General features: G+C 47.2%; 1 protein-coding gene across 1 annotated transcript; it reads right to left on the reverse strand.

The window, feature by feature from the left end:
- Positions 1-279: 279 nt before the first annotated feature.
- On the reverse strand, positions 280-17,334 carry LOC144274839 (butyrophilin subfamily 1 member A1-like). Its single transcript, XM_077833937.1, has 9 exons — positions 16,720-17,334; positions 16,363-16,446; positions 15,621-15,737; positions 13,680-14,027; positions 12,757-13,038; positions 11,709-11,813; positions 6,913-6,933; positions 4,275-4,307; positions 280-2,498 (listed from the first exon to the last, which is right to left on the reverse strand). Exons 3-9 carry the CDS (start codon positions 15,718-15,720, stop codon positions 1,981-1,983), a joined length of 1,407 nt encoding a protein of 468 aa, XP_077690063.1. The 5' UTR covers positions 15,721-15,737; positions 16,363-16,446; positions 16,720-17,334; the 3' UTR covers positions 280-1,980.
- Between the last annotated feature and the right edge of the window lie 1,215 nt (positions 17,335-18,549).

The raw sequence follows: 18,549 nt of genomic DNA on the forward strand, positions 1-18,549 counted from the left end.
GACAAGCTTTCCAGCAACACAGACCTAAAGAAGAGCTCGGTGTAGCTCCAAAGCTCCTCTCTCTCAACAACAGGAGTTGGTCCCCTAAAAGATTTGATCTCCCCCACCTGGTCTGAGTTCAACAAAACTCAAACTTCTGAAAACCAAGAAATACAGAGTTAAGGTAAAAAGAAAAGGAGTACTTGTGGCACCTTAGAGACTAACCAATTTATTTGAGATGCACAAATCCAGGTTTTCTCACCCTCCGCCCCACCCCCCCCACTGCTGGTAATAGCCCATCCAAAGTGACCACTCTCTTCACAATGTGTATGATAATCAAGGTGGGCCATTTCCTGCACAAATCCAGGTTTTCTCACCCCCCCACCCCCCATACACACACAAACTCACTCTCCTGCTGATAATAGCTCATCCAAAGTGACCACTCTCCCTACAATGTGCATGGTAATCAAGGTGGGTCATTTCCAGCACAGATCCAGGCTTTCTCAACCTGCTCCCCCCCCCCACCCGGGAACACACACACACACACACACATAAACTCACTCTCCTGCTGGCAATAGCTCATCCAAACTGGCCACTCTCCAAGTTTAAATCCAAGTTTAACCTGAACGTCAGGGGGGGTGGTAGGAAAAAGCAAGGGGAAATAGGCTACCTTGCATAATGACTTAGCCACTCCCAGTCTCTATTTAAGCCTAAATTAATAGTATCCAATTTGCAAATGAATTCCAATTCAGCAGTTTCTCGCTGGAGTCTGGATTTGAAGTTTTTTTGTTGTAAGATAGCGACCTTCATGTCTGTAGTCGCGTGACCAGAGAGATTGAAGTGTTCTCCGACTGGTTTATGAATGTTATAATTCTTGACATCTGATTTGTGTCCATTTATTCTTTTACGTAGAGACTGTCCAGTTTGACCAATGTACATGGCAGAGGGGCATTGCTGGCACATGATGGCATATATCACATTGGTGGATGTGCAGGTGAACGAGCTTCTGATAGTGTGGCTGATGTGATTAGGCCCTGTGATGGTGTCCCCTGAATAGATATGTGGGCACAGTTGGCAACGGGCTTTGTTGCAAGGATAGGTTCCTGGGCTAGTGGTTCTGTTGTGTGGTATGTGGTTGTTGGTGAGTATTTGCTTCAGGTTGCGGGGCTGTCTGTAGGCAAGGACTGGCCTGTCTCCCAAGATTTGTGAGAGTGTTGGGTCATCCTTCAGGATAGGTTGTAGATCCTTAATAATGCGTTGGAGGGGTTTTAGTTGGGGGCTGAAGGTGACGGCTAGTGGCGTTCTGTTATTTTCTTTGTTAGGCCTGTCCTGTAGTAGGTGACTTCTGGGAACTCTTCTGGCTCTATCAATCTGTTTCTTCACTTCCGCAGGTGGGTATTGTAGTTGTAAGAAAGCTTGATAGAGATCTTGTAGGTGTCCCTCTCACATTCCCTTTCCTTCTCCCTTTTCCTTCATTGTCTCTTTTTCTACTCAGCATTTTTCTAGCCCTCACTTGTGATACCTATTTATTTTCCTCTCCCACTCTCCCCTCCTCCCTCCCACAGATCATCCCCCTTGGCTGCTCCATTCTTTCCCCTGATTTTATCCCTTCTCCTCCTGCTGCCCCAATGAGATCTAAGGACACAGATCTGTACAAAACGCTCTCTGCTGCTGCAGAGCTTCCAGCTTCTCCCAAAACCCTGATTGATTAATTCTGTGCCACCCTCACCTCTGCCTGTCCCCAACCCGATTGTTCATTCTACCTCCTGCCCAGCCCCCACATCTGCCTCTCATGGCCCTCTGGCAGCTCCAAGGGGCTCTTCTTCCTCCCCCTCCCGTCCCTGAGGCTGCAGGGAGGGCAGGGAGGAGATTCTAGGGGTCATAGAGATGAGGAGCCAGAGGGTTGGGTAGCCAGAAGTCCTCTACGGTCATAAAGACTAGGGCATGCGAGGATAGAAAGGCTGATTTTGGGGCCCCCAGTGGGATATTCCACCCCCTGTCTCAGGGACATAAGCTGAGCCTTGATCCTCCCACCCCCAACCAGAACCAGGGTCGGATTCTCTCCCCAGGGATGGAGCCTGGTGGGAAAGTGAAGATCGGGGCCCCATCATCAGCATCACTAAATGTCACCTGCCACCGGTCACAGTCCAGACAAACCCGGATCCTGCTGGGGACCTGGCTCAGGGGCAGAGGGGCCTCAGGGGAGGTGAGAGCCCGGAACTGCCCCCCGCACTGCCCCACAGCCCAGATCCCCTGCTCAGGGCTAAGGCTGATCCATCCCTTCCTCCTCACAGACTCTCTGGCCACCCCCACAGCCCAGAGTTCCCCATCCCCCACCTCCACCTCCCAGCAATGTGTCTCCGCGGTGAATCCCTCACAGCCCAGCACACAGGCCCGAGAATCAAATCTCTCAGGGTTGTCGGGCAGATCCTGCCGTGTGTCTCCCCATCTCACACTTTTCCCATCCTCAGACAGGACGAGTTGGGACTGAGCCGTGTCTGGATCCAGCGTCACATTCACTAGGAAAAGAGAGAATCAGAGCGTGAGGGGCAGAGCTCAGCCCTGGGGGAGGCTGGGGCCATTTCTCACACTCCCCAGCAGCCCCATCCTGGCTGGGACAGGCCTGGATCCCAGGGAGCTGCCTCTGACCTGGGCTCCTAAGACTGAGCAGGGATGTCACTGCACTTCCTCAGTCTTTTTCTCTTCAGCTGCCAGCTCCCTCTGCTGGGGCTGCTCCATTCCCAGTGGCAGAGACACAGCCAGGAAGGTGTCAGAAGTTTTTATTGAGGAGGGAACAGAGGAGGCAAGAACCAGCTTTAAACCCCAGAGGGAAGCTCCCTCCCCAATGCAGAGACGGGTCCGTGATGGAGTGAAAGGATCTTTCCCCTCCTGCGCCCACCTCTCCCCAGGGAAGGGACTAAAGACTCTGGCAGCCCCAGCAGATGGTACAACTCAGTGAACATTGGCAGAGCCTCCCCGCACCCCACCTTCAATCTCACTGTGTCCCAGCTCCCCCTGTGCTGGACTTTGCTGTGGGGCCTCCCCACTGCACCCGGCCTGCTCTGAAATGTCACAGCTCGGACAGCAACAGGCCACACGCTACCAGGACTGAACCTGCCCAGAATGGCACTGCTCAGCAGCAATCACAGCACAAAGGTCCAGTAGCCTGGGGGAGGGAGGGGTCAGCACCACTGAAGGGGGTTCATGGTGGAACGAGGCAGAAGCAATGCGTGTGGGGGGAGCAGGGGCAAATTAGGGTTTTGTGAGGCCCTGGGCCAGAGCAAGTGGGGGCTTCTCCCGACCTCTTCTCCCTGAAGTCCGCCATCCCCCCCTGCGCTTCTTCCAGGGAAATGGGGTCAGGGTACAGGGGCTTGCCACACTCCGCCCACCTGGCGCTCCAGGCGGATAGCAGGGCAAGCCCCTGCACCCCCAACTTCACTCCCCGGCTGAAGTGCCAGGTGGGTGGAGTGGGGCAAGCCCTTGAGCTCTGACCCAGGACTGCTGGGCAGGCAGAACAGGTTGGGGCCCAGAGGCGTCCATTTTTCTGGGGCCGCCCAATTGGCTGGGGCCCCTGGGCACAGGCCCTGTTAGCCCAGTGGCTAATCCGCCACTAGGAGGATATGTGGAACAGGTGGCAGGTGGAAATAAGGAGAGGGTCATGCCAGTGATGTGGAGACTGAAGTGACGTCCTGTTTACCAGAGACAGGAACATACTTGGGCCATGGTGGATAGAGAGAGGAGAAAAGAGACAAGCTCACAGCTCTGATCATAGGAGCTTCCTACATCTTTATAATGGACCCAAGGGAACCCTTCTCTGTGATCAAGGCTTGAGGCTGGAGCAAGGGTCTCACACAGACACAGTCCCTGCTCACCCCATCAGTGTGGGGTCACTGCAGAGCTCCTGGCTTTCTTCAATGGGAAAAAGATGAAGGAAGAAACAGGGAGACACTGGAGATCAGCCATCAGCACAGGAAGATTAAACAAACTGCCCCTGGAGAAGTGGCTGTGGACTGGATCTGTACAATGAGTAGGAGCTGCGGTCTCAGATCTCTGCAGGGTGCAGCGCACATGCTGGCAGTGGAGGGGAAGGAAGAGTAGATGCAATATGATGTCGAGTCAGTATGGTGTGGTAGGACATAGGCACAAACCCTGCCTCATGATGCGCAGTGAAATGCCGGGTGCTGGGGAGGTCTGCCCTGAACGATCACATCAACCCCCACATTCGAGGAAAAAAGGGGCACATTGCCTCATGGGAACAGATATTTGGACATTGATAAAATATGATCTTAAATTACCTTCTTCTATAGGTGCCACAGATCTTCTCCACCCTAAAACCAGCCACATAATTAGAGATGAGAGCGGATCTGAACACGTATTGCATGATTCAATATTGTACAAACTAATGACTGATGGAAAAAGAAAGTTCTTCCAGACATATACTAAAATGTAAAGCATCAGAACCTCCATTAGGTTGCATGAGTGTCTCTCTCCCAGGGTGGATCTTCACTGCAGAGTTAGCCCAGGATCTTACTTGTCTGCTTCCCCAAACTGTTACTTGTGCAAGCCCAAAAACTCTGACTCAAGTTTGGTGGTGTTTTACACCCAGGCTAGCTGGCAAGACTTTGGGTACAGGCTATTGCCCAGGGTCCACTTTAATTCAGGTTGGTTACGTCCCACACTTTGCAGTGTGGAGGGAGGTTAATCATCTCAGGGGCTGATAGTTCACCAGAGCCTTCTGACAATTCCTCCTGGGCCATATTTTTTTGGCCACTACCCACTTTATTACTGTATTGCTTACCAATTTGTCAAATTAGCTTTTCGTGTGAAATTCATCCAGTCTAGTCTTTCCCCATATTTTATAAAGTTACATGAAAAAGCAACCACCCACATCCCCCAAAGGAATGACAGTAAAAAAGCAAACAAACAAAAAAGGGTTTCCAAGGGCAACAACTTTAAAAATTAAATTTAAAAGCAAACATCTCCACCACAATTAAACAAACTGCCACACAAAGATCGAATTTTGTTACAAAAACTTTCTTGTCAGAGCAAGGACAATGATACTTACTTATTTCTTTATCTCGTATGGCTAAAAATTAAACAGAAATAAATACATATTTTTGTTCGGCATTTCCCTTTTCTTATTTTTTAGCTTTCTTTATCACCAATATGACAGTGAAGGCTGAAAGACATCAAACTCATCCTCAAAATGTCAGACTAGAGGGCCCAGTGGTCCCTTCTGGTCTTAAACTCTGTGACTCTATGTGACTCTATTATCAGTTTTTCAAAATAGCTTTTGGTGTGAAATCTCTCCAATTTACCATTACCCCATATTTTACAGAATTACAGTAACCCTTCCCAGAATAATAATAAAAAGAAAGGAGAGAAACCAAAAGATGTCATATTGCAACAAAAGTGTAAACGTTAAATTTAAAATTGAACAACTCTACAAGAATGAAACAAGCTCCCACATGAGGATCCAATTTGATACCAAAAATAAATAAATGCTTGTCTGAGGAAGGACAATGACACTTACCAATTTCTATATCTCGTTTGTCTAAAAATTAAACAGAAATACATATAGTGTTTGTTAGAAGTGTCCCTTTACTTATATTTTATTTCTCTTTATCATCAATACTAATGTTAAGGCTGAGAGATTGTTTCTATTCAACCTCCTCTTCAGGACAGTAAGGTGAGAGGATCCAGTGGCCCTTTCTGGTTTTAAACTCTGTGACTCTATAATTAATTCCTTCTCAGTTTTTCATTGGTGTGAAATATGTCCACTTTAGTCTTTCCCCAGACAGTATAGAGTCACATTACAAAACAACCCGCCATCCTCCCCCAAAAGAATAATAATAATAATAAAATAATAATAATTAATAATAAATCATTCATAATAAAGCAACAAGCAAACAAACAAAAGGTTTCATATTGCAAGAACTTTAAAAGTTACATTTAAAAACGTTCTTGTCAGAGTAAGGACAATGATACTTACTTATTTCTTTATCTCGTAGGTCTAAAAATTAAACAGAAATAAATACATATTTTTGTTCAGCATTTCCCTTTTCTTAGTTTTCAGTTTTCTTTATCACCAGTATGACTGTGAAGGCTGAAAGACATCAAACTCATCCTCAAAATGTCAGACTAGAGGACCCAGTGGTCCCTTCTGGTCTTAAACTCTGTTACTCTATGACTCTATTGATCATCAATTTCTCATATTAACTTTTTGCAAGAAATTTATCCAGTTTAGTCTTTCCCTACATTTTGTTAAGTTACAATACCCCCCACAAAAGAATAATAATAAAAAGCAAGTAAGCAAACAAAAAAAAAGTTTAATATTGCAACAAAATTGTAAAAGTTAAATTTAAAAGCACACAACCCCACCACAATTAAACCAGCTCCCACATGAGGATCCAATTTGGTATTAAAATTTTCTTGTCAGAGAAAGGATAATGACACTTACCAATTTCTGTATCTCTTTTGCCTAAAAAGCAAACCGACAGACACATATTGTTTGTTAGGACTTCCCCTTTTCTTATGTTTTATTTCGCTTTCTCATCAATATGAAAATTAAGGCTGAGAGATATTTTTTTCTATTCAATCTCCGCTGGAGGAGGTCAGATTAGAGGAGCCAGTCATTTCTTCTGTTCTTAAACTGTGTGACTCTATGATTCTATGGCTTATCAATTTTTCATATTAGCTTTTGCTGTGAAATTCATTCAGTTTAGTCTTTCCCCACATTGATTAAAGTTACATTACAAAACAAACCCCTGTCTGCCCCCAAAATAATTCTAGTAATAATAAAAAGCAAGCAAACAAACATAAAAGATTTCATATTGCAACAATTTTGAAAGTTCCATTGGAAAACAAACTTCCACATGAGGATCCAAACTGGTACAAAAAGTTTCTTGTCAGAGGAAGGAGAATGACACTTACTTATTTCTTTATCTCGTAGGTCTAAAAATTAAAGAGAAATAATATATACATTTGTTAGGCGTTTCCCTTTTCTTAGGTTTTATTTCTCTTCTTCAGGACGTCAGACTAGAGAGGGACAAGTGGTTCCTTCTGGTCTTAAACTCTGTGACTCTATTGTTTATCAGTTTTTCAAATTAAATTTTGGTGTGAAATCTCTCCAATTTAGTGCCTCCTTCCCACATTTTATCATGTTACTGTAACCTCCCTCAACCAAAAAATAATAATAAATAAAAAAACAAACACGCAGACAAACAAAAACAGGTTAAATGTTGCAACTGAATTGTAAATGTTCAATTGAAAATCAAACAACTCCACAACAATTAAACAAACCCCCACATGAGGATCCAATTTCATACAAAAAATTTCTTGTCAGAGGAAGGATAATGACACTTACCAATTTCTATATTTCGTTTGCCTAAAAATGAAGCAGAAATACACAAATTGTTTGTTAGGTGTTTCCCTTTTCTTATGTTTTATTTCTCATTATCATCAATGTGATAAATAAGGCTTAGAAATTTTTTCTATTCCGCTGCCTCTTAAGGAGGTCAGACTAGATGATCTGGTCGTCTCTTCTGCTCATAAACTCTGTGATTCTATTAGAATCATAGAATCCTAGGACTGGAAGTCTAATCCCCTGCACTCGTGGCAGGACTAAATATTATCTAGACCATCCCCGACAGGTGTTTGTCTAACCTGCTCTTAAAAGTCTCCAAAGATGGAGATTCCACATCCTCCTTTATTCCATTTATTACTTACTCTGCCAGCTAGGAAGTTTTTCCTAATGTCTAACCTAAACCTTCCTCATGGCAATTTAAGCCCCTGCTTCTTGTCCTATCCTCAGAGGTTAATGACAACAATTTACTTCCCTCCTCCTTGTAACAACCTTTGATGTACTTGAAAACTGTTATCACGTCCCCCCTCAGCCTTCTCTTCTCCGAACTAAACAAATCCAATTACTCTATTGCTTACCAGTTAATCAAATTAGCTTTTTGTGTGAAACTTACCCAGGTTAGTCATTCCCCACATTTTATAAATTCATATTCCCTCCCCCCATGAGAATAATCATAAAAAACAAGTAAGCAACCAAAAAAAAAACAGGTTTAATAATGCAAAAATAAATAAAAAGGGTAAATTTAAAGCAAACAACGCCACAACAATTAATCAATCTGCCGACGATGGAGTACAGCAGTTTAGAACCATGCCCTTGGGACGACATGGGGCCGCTGCCACTTTCCAGCAGCCAATGGACAGAGTGCTGCGGCTGCAGGGATCCGACACGGCCACCTACACGGACGATATCATCATCTGCAGGGAGAGCTGGGACGAGCGTATGGAGCATGTCCCTGAGGTATCTGGGGCTCTCAAAGAGGCGGGTTTGACGGCCAACCCAACCAAGTGTCAGCTGCCCACCCAAGAAGTCACTTACCTAGGGAAGGATGCCGGGGGAGTGGGGGGCGGGGTGGGGGAGGGGGAGATACGACCTTTGGTACAAAAGTCTTAGTGGGCTGCCCCGTCCCTTTCATAAAGTAGCAAGTCCGGTGGTTTATGGGATTAGCAGGATACTATTGACAGTTCATCCCGAACTTTGCTACCATGGCTGCCCAGTTGACAGACCAGGTTAAGGACACTGCACCCACGTCAGGCATTGGGAGAAGAAGAACACCCTGTTCTCTATCCCAGCAGGAAGCTATTTCCACAGGAGGTAGCCTAACCAGTCATCAAGAAGGAGGCCCTGGAGGTGAAATGAGCCACTGATGCCCTTACTTGTAGGGTTAGCCCTTCCACCTAGTAACTGACTGTGCACCAATCCACTGGCTGCGCTCAGTGACAGGCCATAATCCAGGCATTATTCAGTGGCTTCACTCAATGAAGCCATACAGCTTTCGGGTGGTAAAAGCGTGGACTTCGTTTTCACAGGATGGTGGGGACATGAACTGGCCCCAGGACACCCCAGCCCAGGGTCTGAGAGGGAGGGTGGGCGAGGGAGTATACAAACCCCACATTGCGTCTCACGTGGTGAAAGGACAGTACTGGGCCCAGGTAGCCCCGCACATCCATCCCTGCAGAGCATGCTTCAATTGGAGAGAGGGCTGGAAAGGGAGCAACCCAGCTCAGACGGGAGAGGCTGGGGAGGAGGACAGACCTGCCCTGAAGCCTCCTGACAAAGGACGGACCGTATACTTAGCCCCATCAGGGCTGATGGTTTCATTGCCTTTTCTTTTTCTTTTCACCTTATTTTGGATTGGAACCGGGGGAGACCAGCAGTTGGTTGGAAGTGACCCAGGGAGGGCAACTCGGAAAACAACTTTGGGGACCAGACACTGTTGAACCTCCTAAGGCCCTGGCTCAGAGCCCAGAAGAGTGGGTGGGCCCAGGCTCCCCTTCCACTGCCCACCTCCCTGCCCTTCTGATTCAAAAAGGGTCAGGACTGCAAGATCTGCCCACTGGGAGGGGGCACTAAGTGTGCTAACCACTAGGTCACATAACCACCGATGACCCTATCACGCTCCTATAGGGGGATCCAATTGTGTACAAAAAATTTCTTCTCAGAAGGAAGAAAATGACACTTACCAATTTCTAGATCTCGTTTCACTAAAACATAAACAGAAATATGTTATAAATTTTTTTATGAGCTTTTCTTGCCTTATGTGTTATTTCTCATTATCATCAATACAAAGTTAAGGCTGGGTGATTATTTTTACTCAACTTCCTTGTTTCTATTGCTTCCCCATCAAAAGGGAAAGTTTATCTAATTTAGACTTACCCCAAATTTTATTAAACTTGTTTAACACACCCTGTCCTGGGACACAGCCCCATCCCAGTCAGGAAAAGACGAAAACTCCTCTGGGCTCAAGTGGCCTCATTCCTGCAGGGCCAGCTCCATTTGGAGGAAATGATCTCAAAAGAGAGAGGTTGTCACAGGAAGGGGGCCGCAACCAGCAAAAAGGCTGCTGAAACTCAGAGGAGCTGATTTCTGCAACAGAACCACTGTGAGGAAGAGAACGTGTGACCCTCTGCCACTCACAAGGGCCCTTCAGACCAGGTACAAACAGGGATGTGTGCAGAAATTTAAATTTGATCCCTTTTGGAGGGGCACATTCTGTACCCATCCCTGGAGCTCGCTCCCCCCACTGTTCTGGCCAGGGAAGGACTTTGCTCTTTCCCCTATGCCCACCTTGGCAGAGCACTCTTCCCTCCCACACAGGAGCTTGCTCTTTCCCCCACACCAGCAGGAGTTCGCTTTACCTTGCCTCCGCCCTGGCCCTGGCAGCAGGTTACTCTTCCCTGCCTCTGCAGCCCTGGGGTTGTAGAAGCTCTGTGCCCTCGATGATTATTTGGGGCCCCGTGCCTCTGCTTGACCCCCCTCCCCCCATGCATGACCCTGGGTACAAGCTGACTGCAGCAGGAGTGGCTGAAGATAAATCCTGTCATGGGGTTCAGCTGTTCTTAAACTTCTGTCATGAATTCACTTGATCGATGCTACACTCCCTGGTGACTGGACTTGCCATTATTTTCTCAGATGCTCCATCGGTATGTGGTCTAAGGCCCAGACAACTAAGCAGCACCCAGACTTATGTCTTCTAGCCTGCCCTGAGAGCAAACAGTCCTTTTACCCCAATGGATAGCAATGTCACATTAGAGGAAACTGAGGCACAAAAAATTCATTAAAATAATGCAGAAAATTCCCATTTCAGCACACCTTCATTGACAGATCTCTATAGATTCTTCTCAAAGACTCTGAGACTGAGGCTGGTTTGCATTGAAAACTTACACTCCTCGTACACGTAGCTATGCTGACCTAACCCCCTAATTCAAAGGACTTTTAAGGGGAAAGGGTCTTTGGAAACATCCAAACAGGCCCTGAAATGGTCCAACCTGTTACACATACTAACCCTCCCCCACCCAACAAACACACAGAAATAAAAATAAATCAGAGAAACCAACAAGCGTATATGCAATTGTGTAACTTGGTCAAAGTCTGTATTTGTGGAAAAAAGGGAAATTGAAACTTACCAACTTCTTCAGTAAGTTTCGCTGAAAAGTACAAAAATAAATGTAAATTAATATCATCTCCTTGCTTCATTAAAAGTGTTTGAAGACGACTTCCTATAGGTACACAATTCATTAGGAAGGAAGTCTGATTGATTTGGAAATCAGGCAGATATTCTTTATGGATGAAGTTCAGCAGGTTAAGGATAGCTGTGCCTGAGTTATGTGACAGTGGGTATGATTTTTTAATTTCCTAACTGAGGAAGAAATGTGTTTCTTTACTGATTTACCACAAGGGCATTTCTACAGGGCCTCTCACTGTAATGTCCGGGTGCACTACACTTTATTAGCAGAAAAGAGATTTGAAGGACAAATATGAGAGGCTAGGCTTTGCAGAACCTTCTCTCAAGTGGGACCAGAGACAGACAGTGGTAATCTCCGGAGAACTAGCAGCAGAGGGAGATGAAGGACCAAGCAGAACACAGATGTATCTGCTATGATCCGATTCTCTGACTCAGTTCTATTGCCCAAGACTCTCCTCTCTCCTATTCCACTCCCCACTCCCTACACACACAGTCCTCTTCCGCTCTCCCCCCCACAGCCCTCCCCACCACCCTCTATCAATAAATTCACATGCATTCTTCTTCTTTATACAGGACAAGATCAGCAGATCACACCTTCTTTTAATATTAAATTCCTAAATTGCTCTAATTTATTTATTAGAACAAAATCTTTATTTACAGTATATTTCTTCCTCTGATATTTACCTTTCATTTTAAAGAGATAAACAGTGAGGCCAATGAAAGCAAACAAAACTACCAGGATCACACTCAAAGTCGCCATCAAGGGATTCACCCTCGGGAAAAAGAGATCTGAAAAACAAAACACCAGAACTTGTCTTAATTTGGCTGATTACAGTCAGATGTTTTTATTTCATACAAATACATAAATGGTGCCCAGCAGGATTTGTGCAAGACAAGAGTGAAAGAATGGCCATGTGTACACTACGCAAAAATGTGTAGACCGCTGGGTTTGCTCTGGCCCCTGCCTAAGGGCCAGAGCATACACACTCCAGGGAGGCCCTGTTCCTGCCTAAGGGCCGGAACCCCTGGACTATTTGGGGTTCAGCCCCATTACACCGGTTGGGATGCTAACATCAGTTTGCTAATTTCCCCTGAGACTAGGCAGCAATCCCAGTGGTATAGTGAGGCGGTGTGGCCTCCCTCCAATCCAGAGTGGGAGGGACGACCACCGCACCACTACACGAGGGTAAAATGAGTCCATTTGTGGATCTTGACCAAAGTGATGTAAGAAGCACAAGTCCAACTGAATGTCATTAGAAACAACATCACATGACGTAGGTGACGTTTCCCACAACAAGCAATGAACAGTGAGTTGGTGCAGCAACAAGATCACAAAGAGGCCACATGACAAACCTTACCACATTCAGAAAAATCACTGAGGTGAAGTTAAGGTTGCAGGATCATATTGTGTCAGTGGATTGAGTGAAAATTTCTCCTAAAAAATGCTGGAAGATTTTTGTGTGTGTGCATACATGCGTGCAGGCTAGTATCAGGAAAGTCAGACTTCACATTAAATTTACATGAAATCCCAAACTTTGATTTTCTGAATACTCACAACTAAGGGAATCAAATTACCTAAACTGTGATCTCGTAAATATACCAGTCTCCTATTTTCTGTGTTTGTACGTGGATTCTGAAATATCCACCACAGATGTTTCCGTTCTTTTCTTCCTATGTTTTGTTTGGTTTCTGGTGGTGGTGAGTTCAGTGTGGGGTTTGGATGGTGACTGACCTGCTATATAAACGGCTGATTCCTTGTCTTGATTGAGAACGGTGTTCCTGATGCAACAGGACAAGTTTTGGTTTGAATGTTCTGTTACAATGAGAGCAGTTTCTGTTTCAAACAGGTTGTTATCGCCACGGGATTTTGTTTCAGAGAGTGATGGTAAACGCTGCCCATTGAAATCTTTCCACAGCACCTCAGGCTCTGGGTACCAGCCAGCTGATCGACAAACCACCCGGATCCCTCCATCCTGGTGACCCTCCACAGAGATGAGAGGAGCAGAGCCCAGACCTAAGGGGAAAACACATAAAGGTGTCAATTCCATGAATTAATTTATAAAGCAGAAGGGATGAGGGACAGTTTGTGGATCCCTTACTCACACTAGAAAGCACTTGTTCACGGGGGTAGTCAGGAGAAGGGATAAATGAATACTGGATAAATGAAGGGATAAATGAATACTCAGTCTTGTCTAAGAGTGGTTAATATGTAGCTCCCCATCACCACCATCACCACTATAGAGTCTCAGCAAATAAGGCTGCATTTGATTTTAACTACACCCCTACATAACAACCAACCCATAAGAAGGCCATAAAAGTCTGGCAGCCCCACCTTAGCCACACATCCTAGAAACCACTGCAGAGCAATTGGAAGGCTTTATGTGTCCAGAAGGCCTTTCCCTCTTAATTAAAGACCCCTTTGGGAGTCAATCAAGACTGGGCAAGAAAGTGCCTTGGCCATCCTGAAAATGTGTTTAATAACACGTTGGGAAAGTTTTCAGCATATTTTCCCAAGTATGAAAGTGGCTGTTTGCTGAAAGTTAGATACACTGTGTTATTGCAAAATATTTCACAAGCAAGGAGTCACAGCTGTTGTGATAGGAAAGAACAAAGCCTGCAGACCACACACAGTTAAAACTGACACAAGGTACTGACCTGCTACCCGCAGTTCCAATACGGTTTCTTCATAAAAAGTACCATCTTGAACAAAGCAGTGGTATTGTCCTTCATCAGAGGGTCTGATATTGAGAATCCTCAAGGGAACATTTCCATCTGTGAGTCCGGCTTTCAAAAGCTCTGTCCTTCCCTCATACTCTGGCATCTGCCCTTCATACTGATCCTTCCCATCACGGTACAGGTGCACAAAGGATACAAATTCAGGTCGGAACCATCTCACCTCCATGTTTGCAGCGCTCATCCGGGGGGACAGGTGACAGGGGAACACAGCTTCCTGACCCAGGATGGCAGCGACAGGGTCAGGGGGTCCAATCACCGTGAATTTTGCTGGAAAATGCACCGGGACAGCAATAACAACAACAACAACCTTGGTGAGGCAGAGAACTGGGAATGGACATGCTCGGTGTATAGTTGAGACAAGCTATTCAAGTAGCCCCTTTTTCTAAGTGCTCTCAAATTGACACGCTTACTGACATTGGCATGAGATTTGCTGGTCCTCACCAGGAATAAGGGGAGGGTTGGTGGGCCATATCTGGTGTTCTTCCACCAAGGCGCTCCTGAGATCTAGGCCTATTGCTCTAGGCAACTGTTGAACTATTGTGGTTCAATACTTCATATGATCAAGAGACCAATTAACCAAACGTTGCCAAATGTATTGCCTAAGGACAAATCAGGACACTATGAAAAGGAGACATACATATCCTCCTTCTGGAAAGCAATCCTTACCTTGCAGTGTGCTCACCTTACACAGAAATTGTGCTTCAAAAATACACCACCAAAACCACTTATATTTATACCAGGGGTGTTTGCAAGTGAAAAAGCACTTTATCCATCACCCCCTCCAACCCCCCACTTCTTAATCTTGTTCTGTACGTTCCTTATTGCTGTTTCGGACAGAACATTCCAAACCAGGTGGGAGCACACGTACATCCCAGCCACTGCTAGGACATGCCATTCATGTCTCTTGGCTTTGATAGGCTTCTGATGTTCTACCGTGAACACTAACTTAACTTTAGCAAAGTTTGGTGGGATATTTGATGTGGGTGAACAGAATTGTTAGAAGAGCATAATACATTCCGTTAATTGCCCATCACCATATGTAAAGAGAGAATTACTGTGCATATAATACCTAATAATAAGGTGGTGTATACTACACCTAACATATATGTATTAGCTAACAGGCCCAATAAAAAAAGTCACATGACATAGAATATCAGGGTTGGAAGGGACCTCAGGAGGTCATCTAGTCCAACCCCCTGCTCAAAGGGGGACCAATCCCCAATTTTTGCCCCAGGTCCCTAAATGGCCCCCTCATGGATTAAACTCACAACCCTGGGTTTAGCAGCCCAATGCTCAAACCACTGAGCTCCCTCCCCCAAATAGACTCCTAGTGGAATCAAAACGAGCTCCGATATTCCACAGTGGAGAGAGGAGGCGGCGCAATTGTCATGTAGGGCCCTCACCAGGGGCCCACACCATCAGGTATTAATACCTGTCCCCAGCCTCTCTCAGATATTCTAGTTCTTATTACATTTTTGTGCACATGGGGCTCTAACTATGGCTCCAATCTCTGGATATCTCAGATACTCTAAGATAATTTATGTACTTTATGAATTATTCTTGTTATGGTTAAACTCTTCAACAGGTGTCCAGTCAATGCTCTGGGCATCCTTGACAACCTTTTCAAGAGACTCGTGTGAAGAAACAGACCTGAGCCCTATCCCAGGAGCAAATAAAATAACCCTGCAGCAGCAACAGAATGAGAGCAAACAATGGATAATGAAGGTGCTGATCTTGCTGCGTGGTTACATTTACACACCGGGAGTAGTTACATTGACTCTGAGTGGAGCATGTTGTTCAGACACTTCAGGAGCCTAAATAAATTCTCTAAGAAACAGCAGCCACGGGGCGGATTCCTACCTGATCCCATCCTGTGAACAGAACACGTAAGGAAGCAAATGATAAACCCAGGGAGAGGGGAGCTGGCTTGGGAGCTGTGGCAGGATGAGAGAACCTTCATCTGCACTGTAACTTGACCTAGACAACGGGAAGAAGGAGGAAAGAAAACTCATCTTAGTGAACGTAACACTGAGACTAACAGGAAATCATTAAAGTCAAACATTAAAGAGGACACATTAAATAAGAAAGGAATAAATGCATTATTAAGTGAACTTTTTCATATTATGTAGTTAGAACAGCCATTTAAATAAACTGAATATGTGTTTCCTTTATGAGTCTGAATTTGTCCCATCCCTACAAAATCCACATTAAAAAAGTCAGATCGGTGTAGAAGTTGGTAGTAATTCCGTCAATGGAGAAAAAAGTTTTAAGGAATGAGAAACTGTGTGTTTGTCAGGTTTCAGAGAAGCAGCCGTGTTAGTCTGTATTCGCAAAAAGAAAAGGAGGACTTGTGGCACCTTAGAGACTAACAAATTTATTTGAGCATACGCTTTCATGGGCTACAGCTCACTTCATCGGATGCATGTGTGTTTGTGTGTGAGACAGAAAGATTCTTTGTTTTTGTTTGTTTTTTACCCATTTCTTTTCTTTCAACATATCAGAGGCAAAATGATTTAGTCCCATAAACAGAATTATCAAGTATCAGAGATAACAGAGAAAGAGGCTGCCCAAAAAGTTGGATTTGCAAGCATTTGTAACTTACTTTTCAAAACAGAAATCTACAATAAGTTAATTCATAGCCAGACTCCCTTTGAATGCATTGAGAGCAGGATCAGGTCCAGTTTTCCTGAATAAAATAAAAAGAGGAAAGACAAAAAATTCTTACATCGAATAGCCACAATAGTCTGGTGTTAAATTCTAATGAAAGGGGAGGAAACAAAATCGCTCAGTTAAAATTTGGAATATATAGTTCAAAAGCAAGTTTATATTCAGAGTCAGATACATTTATCTGGGATTACTGGATCATTTTGCAGCTATTTATTCACCCAAAGACTAAATGTCTCGTAGGAGCTATCAAAGAGCAGCAGAGAGAGTATTCAAGTGACAGAAGCTCACCTACCTGATGACTCCTGGAAATCAGCTTTGGGACCGTTTTGAGCTCTCCCTGGCATCTCCGGGTTTTCTACAATCCTCATCCATTCTCCTCTGGGGGGTTTACATTTTCAGTGATGATTTCAGTGAGGCCAAATTAAGCGAGGAGAAATGACAGAGACAAGGAGCTGGATCCCAGGCTTTGCTTCCAAATATCTGCCAAAACGGTGTCTCTTTTTTGTCAAGACACTGAAGCGAGATGTGTCTCTCCCGAGGCCTCCACCACACTAGAAAGCGAAAGTAGGAAAGGGAGGGGCACGCGGGGGGGGGGGGTTCCGTCCCTTCACCCCCACATTGCCCTTTGGGGTGAAGGATCCTCTCCCGGAGAAGTCCACCCAGGGGTCCCGTCTTGACTCAGATCTACCCAAGGGCCCCAGTTTGGCGGAAGCCCCGTGAGAATTTCGCAGAGACTCGGCTCCCTGCTCCGCGAGACCTGCTACCTGCGGGACCGGATTTCTGACGGCGCTGGGTTCACACGCATCAGGGGCCCCCCGGTCGCTCCACTTCTGCTGCAGCCCAGCGGCCGCGGCGCCGGCTCCGCTCTCCAGCCCCTTCCCCTAGGACCGGCCCCGGGGCTTCTCCTCCGCCCCCCACCCCGCCCACTCGCTCCTGCTCTCCGCTGGCCGGCTGAGGGCTCCTCTCGTCCCCCCCGCCCGTCACTGGCAAGCAGCCTGCGGGGGGCCGGAGAGGAGCCCTCAGCCACTGCCCTGCCGCTCCTCCGGGCTGCCGGTGCCGCTTCGGGCTCCCCCGGGGTCAGGCAGCCCAAAGCCAGGGACTGTCACCCAGCCGCCCGGGGGGAGCGGAGCGGATGGAGTCCCTGCCTGCCGCTCAGCTGGGGGGGTGGGGGGGGGGGCGCTAGGACTAGGGAGAAGGTGGGCGGGGGGGGGATCCTGTTTACCCCTCCCCCGCCCTGCTGGCCTGCAGTTTACTCCTGGCACCTCCCTCGCTCCAGGGACCAACCCTAGCTCCCCCCCCCCCCCCGCTGTGCTTTTGCCCCAGGCCCTGCCCCGCTCCAGTCAGCAGGGATTAATCCTCCCCCCATGCCCCACTGTGCTCGTCTTGCCCCTGGCCCCTGCCTCGCTCCAGCTGGGGACCAATCCTTCCCCCCCCACACATGCCCCCCTGTGCTCTTGCCCCTGGCCCCTGCCTCGCTCCAGCTGGGGACCAATCCTCCCCCCCCGCACATGCCCCCCTGTGCTCTTGCCCCTGGTCCCTGCCTCGCTCCAGCTGGGGACCAATCCTTCCCCCACATGCCCCCCTGTGCTCTTGCCCCTGGCCCCTGCCTCCCTCCAGCTGGGGACCAATCCTCCCCCCCCCCATTCCCCTCTGTGCTCTTGCCCCTGGCCACTGCCACACTCCAGCTGGGGACCAATCCTTCCCCCCCCACATGCCCCCCGTGCTCTTGCCCCTGGCCCCTGCCTCCCTCCAGCTGTGGACCAATTCTTCCACCCCCCACATGCCCCCCTGGGCTCTTGCCCCTGGTCCCTGCCTCGCTCCAGCTGGGGTCCAATCCTTCCCCCCCCCACATGCCCCCCTGTGCTCTTGCCCCTGGCCCCTGCCTCCCTCCAGCTGGGGACCAATCCTTCCCCCCCCCCCACATGCCCCCCTGTGCTCTTGCCCCTGGCCCCTGCCTCCCTCCAGCTGGGGACCAATCCTTCCCCCCCCCCCACATGCCCCCCTGTGCTCTTGCCCCTGGCCCCTGCCTCCCTCCAGCTGGGGACCAATCCTTCCCCCCCACACACATGCCTCCCTGTGCTCTTGCCCCTGGCCCCTGCCTCCCTCCAGCTGGGGAGCAATC

Source organism: Eretmochelys imbricata, chromosome 14 (genome assembly GCF_965152235.1).
Source record: "Eretmochelys imbricata isolate rEreImb1 chromosome 14, rEreImb1.hap1, whole genome shotgun sequence".
In the NCBI taxonomy this organism is placed as follows: Eukaryota; Metazoa; Chordata; order Testudines; family Cheloniidae; genus Eretmochelys; species Eretmochelys imbricata.